The 7,490-nt window shown below is 31.2% G+C and overlaps 1 protein-coding gene across 2 annotated transcripts; it reads right to left on the bottom strand.

Annotated features, from left to right (window-relative positions):
* Positions 1 to 1,541: 1,541 nt before the first annotated feature.
* LOC140977998 (agamous-like MADS-box protein AGL19) lies at positions 1,542 to 7,441 on the bottom strand. Of its 2 annotated transcripts, none has more exons than XM_073442706.1 (7): positions 6,599 to 7,441; positions 4,521 to 4,605; positions 3,512 to 3,576; positions 3,331 to 3,430; positions 2,890 to 2,931; positions 2,754 to 2,795; positions 1,542 to 1,768 (listed from the first exon to the last, which is right to left on the bottom strand). In XM_073442706.1, exons 1-7 carry the CDS (start codon positions 6,778 to 6,780, stop codon positions 1,655 to 1,657), a joined length of 630 nt encoding a protein of 209 aa, XP_073298807.1. In that variant the 5' UTR covers positions 6,781 to 7,441; the 3' UTR covers positions 1,542 to 1,654. The 2 variants fall into 2 exon arrangements, with proteins under 2 accessions (XP_073298807.1, XP_073298808.1); XM_073442707.1 differs by having other exon boundaries at positions 3,512 to 3,573; positions 6,599 to 7,436.
* Positions 7,442 to 7,490: the final 49 nt, after the last annotated feature.

Here is a 7,490-nt window from a genome sequence, read left to right as displayed (position 1 = left end):
ATTTAAGAAAATTCACAATTGAAGTGTGGTGTATATATATATATATATATATATATGTTAGAATGTTAGATTAGATATATATATTGGTTGAATAACTTTTCTTTGGTTTCTTCTTTTTCCTCGATCGCTTTGCTTGGAAGCCTGAAACGTTCCCTTAAAAAATGCATGTGATTAACTTTCGCCAAACTGTGTGAAATATGACCACCGACCAGATTGATATATCTTTCAAAGAGACGTGTATATCTTGGGAATAATATTAACTTTCGCTTTTTCTATTATTATTATTTTTTGAACCCAACCTTATTATTATTAAATCATTTTAATTAATTGGATGAAACATTAGGGTTACTTTAACATATTTATGGAGAATGCTGATAGTGAAATTAAGCTAAAGACAAAAAGTTGGTCGATTGTTAATTTTTCATTTAGTCCCTACGTTAATTAGCACATTGTATGTCTGGCTAATTGTTAAATTATATATGACTCAATATTTGTCCACATTATGTAATAATATAAATGTCGACACTATCATTTCCGTAATAAATTATAAAACCACTTATATTAGTTACAAAAATTGACCAAAAAAACTTAAAACGCGACTGTTTTGCTAGTTTTTTTAAAATATTTTTGTTATGTTGAGTTTGTGTGAAGGCGGACATTAATTGAATTATTAGCACGAAAACATATTTCTCGTGTAGCCTCGTGCGTGGTCTGTTTAAGTGTCTTTTTATTATTTATATTATATATTTTTGTTTGTACAATATTTCGATTTGCGGGTGTGTCAGGTGTAAAAATGTACCAATTTGTGTAAAGATAGATGATAAAAATCTAATTTCTAAAAACACAACGATTTTAGATACCAAATTTGACCGTCTGTTATGATGTCCTAAACAAATATGACGTCATTAACAAAGAAAACTAGAAAAACACTACTAGAAATTGAGAGATAAACTTCTAACATGATCTATATTTTCAATAAAATGTATGAATTCACAAAATATTGACATATACCAAATAAGATTGCTGAAATATGAAAGAAGATTACTCGAACTACTGGAATCTGAAATGAAAACTATGAAAAAGATTGACTAAAACTATGAGAATTCTGCAGAGAGTTTGCTAAAATTTGTGTGAGAGATTGTCTGTGTATTTCTTCTCTAGCTGAACTCTTTTCTTCTGAATGATTGGCGATTCTCTCCACTTTTCTATGACCCATGATCTTCTCCTCTTATTTTCCCACGATCCTTTTCTTTTTCTTCTCACGATCTTCTCATCTTTTAGCGCTTTCTGATTTATCTGAATTAATTTGAATAGATGAAAATTTGTCTACTACATTTAATGGACTTGCATCATTTAATTGGACTTAGTATAATTTAATTGGACTTGCAAAATTGCCCAATTTAGCCCAAACAATTTTATTAATTTTCAATTGTAATTGTGTCGGATATTGTAAATTTTGAGACAATGTACTCATCCCCTTTGCGCCGCCCGCCATCAATCAATAATAGTTTTTTTTTTAAATGAAAAATCATTAAAACCCATTAAAACAAACCTTAAACTCTATACTTGACATGTAAAAGAGAAAAATAAACGTGTGATATAACATGTTGAAGAAGTTAGATATACAACCTTATGTAATTAACAGTCTTTAAATCTAAACATGATTCGCCTTCGTTTTCGGAGGTCCGATGAACAACCCCGTCTCCACCTCCATATCTGGCGATAATGGTTGGCTTAGGGGGATGCTTGACATCGCCACCATCTCACACTATCACACGTACAAATAACAAGAAATTAGAGAACATAGTACATCATAATCAATTGTACATGCACGAAAACACCATGTCGATGTCAACCTCAATCACTCGTTAATCCTACACAAAAATATATACAAATCGTATATATCTAGTATATACTGAGTTCGATTTGAATAGCTCAATAATCAATAGATTCAAACTCAACCGCGAAAAACACCACTCAATCGATTTGAGTTCGAAGACTTGACAATCGTGAAGTCGTGTACTCAAGCTCGATCGCCTGACACTACATTCCTCTAGCCTGAATTTAACAGCTTGATACATATTTATGTAAATTTGATCATTTCATCTCACAAAGTGCACTTTGGCAAAAATCAGACTGAATGTACAAAAAAAAATCTCGTTGAAAACAACATTTTTGGCTAATCAGATAACCAAAAACATATGTCCTCAAGTCACGTGATGAAATTTTTGAATTTTCTCAATACATTTGGTTAAATACTGATGATCCACTGTTTCTAAATTTAGGACGTTCAAATAATTTATAAGTAGTTAAAAAATAATAGATAAAATTGCATATAGATACTATGTTACCTGAATAAGCTAAAACCCTCCTCGTGAAATAAGCCAAAATCCCCTTCATAATAATTTTACATCGACAACTAAAACCCTCACGACTATAATTTTCTAAACAGGCAGTGTCATTTATATGCTTATAAAATAAGGCTTAAATTAGAATACTCAAAATAAACAAAAAAAAAATATCATTTAAAACATAATAAAAGCATTAATATATTTCCTCCTCCTTTCAAAAATCAAAAACTCCGTAAAAATATTCGACATTTTTGGAGTGCTACGATAAATATTTTTTTATTTTTGTTACGTTCTTCAAATAATATTTTCAATTTGACATTGGTATTTCAAAATAATTTTGTTTATCGATCCCTTTGATATAACACAAGGAGTCAGAGAATAATTGATTAATTAAGTACCAACCTTTTCCTTTAAATCGGTGTTTACTTTCATTAGCTTCGCCTCCTGCGACATCAAACAATTAAGGTACTAGGTATTAGCACTAAAACAGTACCAAGAAATCAATTGTTCCTTATCCTTGAACTCAGTTTATATATACCTGCTCTTTTAGGTGATGGATCTGTTCTTGAAATAAAGTATGCTGGCCAAAAAAATTTGGGAAAAAAAAAAATTCATTCAGATCATTAGAATTCGAGATTACATACATATAATAAACGATGATATATAAATGCAGAGGAAGTTGAATCATCTGTGCATGTCACATTATACAATTAAATGTTGTATATAACATAATATATGTAGTAGATGATTACCACAGCCGAATACATAATCGATGAAACGAAAAAACAAATTGACTCACATATAACATAAAAGGATCGTAGAGTACGTTAACTTGCTCAGATTATACATTAAACAAGGACACTTACGGACATATTAGAGAAATATGTACAGAATGCTTAAAAAAGGGTAAAAAAACGTGCAACGGAGACAGATGACTTCGGATGAAGAATTGTATACAAAAAAACATCAACGAGGTTACCTTTCTAGCTCTGATTTTGCATAAACTTTTTTCCAACTGTTCTTCCACCTGTACTAACTCAGCAATAGAACAAGAATCTATATTTTCTCCCAAGAGCGTTCTGTAAATATTTATGCAATATTCTGAGGTAACATCAACTTGTTGAACTTAATTATATAACCGCTGAGTGGCTCATGAATACCTTTTAGCATCTTCAAGGAGCTCAAGTTTCTTATACGAATCAGCCGCCTCATCTTTCAGTTTCTGCTTAGGATTCGATAATGGCAGAAGGTAATATATTGTCCAAATCACCTCTTATTATATATGCATGGGCGATATTTATAATTCGTGTTTATTATGTCTTCGGTAGTTATAATGCATGTATAGTTTGCTAAGAATTTTTTTTTTCCTCCAAGACATGATTGCACTATCTATCAGTATTTTAGGCTAATGACAGCCAAAACATATTTCGAGGAAAAACTAAATTCATGTAACTTTCATATTTTTTTCATTTTTTTATTCCGTTGCCAGTCAATTTACGGTCTCAGTCAACGAATTTGCATTTTTTCCGATTTTGATCATTTTTCATCGGAGTGCTAAAGTGACACTGGAAAATGACGACGTGTCACCTAAAAATGATGACATACCATCGAAAATTGATGACGTGTCTGATACCACTTTAGCACTCCGATGAAAAATGATCAAAATTGAAAAAAAAAACAAGATAATAGACTAAGATGGTGAATTGACCGACAACAGGACAAATATTAAAGTGAAAACATGCAAGTGACTAGACCAAAATATATATATTTAGACCATAACAAAAATTAAAGTGAAAACATGCAAGTGACTAGACCAAAATATATATATTTAGACCATATAAAGGGAAAGATTCAACATACTTTCCAAAAGTATAAGAAAGGAGAATGGTTTCATTTTATTGCCTTTCTTTATAGTTGTATTTGGAAGGATAGAATTGAAACTAATGATTTCAAATCTATTGGTTTGTTTGGATAAATTCATTTGATAATATTGGATTTCAAACCTCAACTAGTTATTTTTTGAAATCATTGAATAGACATTTCAAATATTTCCTTCAAATATACCTCCTCAATCTAAATACAACCAAAGATTTAAACATACATCGGATGTCCCCGCAAGAACAAGGTTAAACATATATGATAGAGCTAAAAATGAATAAGAATCCTTACCTGCGTATATACTTCTTCAGTTATTCTCAGGTTGGCTAGGGTCCTGGCATTCTTTTGATATCGTTCAATTGTGTGGCTCATCTGACTGCCAACAGTTGCAAAATAAATTGAATACCAAGAGAAATCACTCGGAATTAATAAATGAAAGTCCAGGTGTAATGCACACTTAGATTTTACTCAAGGGCTTGTAAGCTATGGTCTTTTTCTTCTTCGAATTGTTGTGAGGATCATAATAATAGCATATTTTTCCCCTTTTCATGATTCTCTGTGATTTATTATATTTAGAAAAAATCCGAAGACAAAATTCATGTTACTAAGTAGTTAAAAAAAAACATAGGAAAGGCTGCTTAATTTTCCTTCGATTTTTAACCGTCGAATGTCGATAGTCTTTTGGAATAGCGTTCTACAATATATAACTTCTCTTGAATTTAGAATACAAGCAATTGTATTAAACTTATTCATACTTGGAGGAAATTAATGAAGTGAATGTCCTCGTTAAAAAACGATTAAACAAGATTCGAATACACATGCTTGATATCAAATAGACATGATTGATCACACATGGATATACCTCTGTGCGGATTGATAGTACATATTGGACATAAAAAGAGAGTTCGATATCTATTAAGCAAAAGAAAAACACGAAGATGAATAATTTATGAAGAATAACTTTGTAATAAGAGTTCTTCAACATTTTATATAGTACTGATTACAGTAAGTATATTGTATTCAAATTTGTGGAAGTGCTTGATTTAATCTCAAACTTAGCCCAGATTTGTTAAAATTTTGAACACTTGATTGAATTGTTTCTAACAAACTCGAGCTTTATTATATGCTGTTTCAACATGGTGTCGGATCAAGAAGTTCAAAGGTTTGATTCCTTATGAGGGAAAATCTCGGCGACATATTTGATGAAGTTAGTCTGAATTAGGTGGTCTTTTTGGTTTAAAGTCCGATTAACTTGCATGTATATATATCAATCCAGAGATATATTCTAAGTTTTCCAGCTTATACATATATATTATTAGGCGCAGAAAATAAGACATTAATTGATCATACATCATTATTTAATTCAATGTTTGACTGAAGTTGTCGAAATTATTAAATTATAAATCATCGTATCATCTCATCATTCGAACCAAATAGTATTTATGTTAAAAAAAACTAGCTTTTGAGATATATATTTTCAAGAAACTTAATATGAACGAAAATATCAAAAGTTTATATAGTTAATCGTACCTGTATATTAACTTTAAAATCTACCCAGAAATGTTTGCTTTTAGTGTAGGATAAGGGATTTCGTGACAATATTCACTTACAATATGGGATTTCAATACATCTAAAATCCACATAGTTAAGCCCGTTCTATGACATGACACTACAGAACAAGTACGTATGTAAACTAATAAATCGTGTATATATATATGCTGCAGACACACTCACACACACACACTCACTATTCTTAAAATATCTAATTTAGTATTCTAAAAAGAATTACTAATTTAGTTAAATTTTATATCTGTCCCCATATTTTCACCCTGGCCGTAAAAACTTTAATGAGAAATGTTATTTTTTTCTGTGTCAAAATTAGTTAGCCAGCAAAAAAAATAAAGTTTCCCCAGCACATTTGGCCTTTTAATCATGGCAAAATTTAAGTAACATGAAATCATGAAAACGACTAAAATATTATTAATCATTTCATGGATTTTGCGACAGCAGTACTCCAGTAGACTGTATGTGTAGAAAACATCTATGGAGGTGGGAAAAAAACGTTGGAGACTGATATCATATATAAATTTGGAAAAGAGTGGAAATTTATTTTAATTTCACAAAAATAAACAAACCCTCCACAGAAAACACACAGAGATGAATGTAAATTATCAATTTAATCATTTCAGAAAAATCTTTCTTATTTTTTCAAGAAAGAAAAAAAGGTCAACGATTTTAGTACCACTCCATCCAAGCAGGTACCGAGTGATGAAGTCCATTAAGATTCTACAGAAACTTATGCAAAAAGGCAGCTCGATAATTAATCAATATCAACAAAAAAATTAAGGGAGATTTAATTTCAATAATACCTGGAACTTGAAAATTCATAGAGTCTACCAGAAGGTGAAAAAATTATAAGTGCGACTTCTGCATCACAGAGAACTGAGAGCTCGAAAGCCTTCTTCAAAAGCCCACTCCTGCGCTTGGAGAAGGTGACTTGCCTGCTACTCGCATTCTCGATCCTTTTCATTTGAGTCTTTCCCCTCACCATTTTCCGTGTATATATGTATATATATGGTTACGAACACCGATTACTTGAAGATAAAAATAGGAAGTAATTTTGGGTTGTTGATTCACAAATTTTTCATGGGTTTCTAAATATTAACCGATACCCGTAAAGTGTTAGAGCATAGAGGTAATAATCACCAAGAAAACAACGAAAGATCAATTCCCGCAAAAATTCATAAACCTAGGTGGGATACCAAATATTAAATATAGAAAGGGTATCGTGTCGATTGGCTCCAAAAATAGCAAAGAACAGACAAAAGTTTACATGGGTTTCTCAGATCTGCGAGATTTATAAGCTGGAAAAGGAAAAGGGATACACTAGATGTGTCAAGTGAGGTGAATCTAGAAACCCTAGATTACAAATCCTCCAAGAAATGATGATGGGAAGTGTCGGTTGCTGATCTTTTCCATATGGATTTGAAGTGATTTCAAAGATTCAACCACGGGAACAGTGGGAACAGATGGTTTAGGAAAGACTTATAACCTCATCCCTTTCTTCTTTTGGTAAACACAGCGCAGAAGCACTAAATATAGACAAGATATAGAGATAGGAAATGAAAAAGAATATGAGTGTCACAAAGATCAAGTGGAAAACTCTATGGGAATTATTTATATTATTTATTTGGGTGTATTAGTTCAAGAGTGAGATATAGATGCTTTGGCCTTGTGAGAACTAGGCACCAAATATATATA

The sequence above is a fragment of the Primulina huaijiensis genome, chromosome 6 (assembly GCF_012295235.1).
Source record: "Primulina huaijiensis isolate GDHJ02 chromosome 6, ASM1229523v2, whole genome shotgun sequence".
Lineage (NCBI taxonomy): Eukaryota > Viridiplantae > Streptophyta > Magnoliopsida > Lamiales > Gesneriaceae > Primulina > Primulina huaijiensis.
Note: the sequence above shows the minus strand (reverse complement) of the source record. Positions and strands in the feature narration are given on the sequence as shown.

Excerpts from the sequence above, each read along its gene's own strand:
- LOC140977998 (XM_073442706.1), bottom strand. The coding sequence starts at position 6,780 with ATGGTGAGGGGAAAGACTCAAATGAAAAGGATCGAGAATGCGAGTAGC. Across the intron at positions 3,431-3,511 it reads CTCCTTGAAGATGCTAAAAG|AACGCTCTTGGGAGAAAATA; the intron begins GTATTCATGAGC and ends AAATATTTACAG. Across the intron at positions 1,769-2,753 it reads ACACCGATTTAAAGGAAAAG|TGTGAGATGGTGGCGATGTC; the intron begins GTTGGTACTTAA and ends TACGTGTGATAG.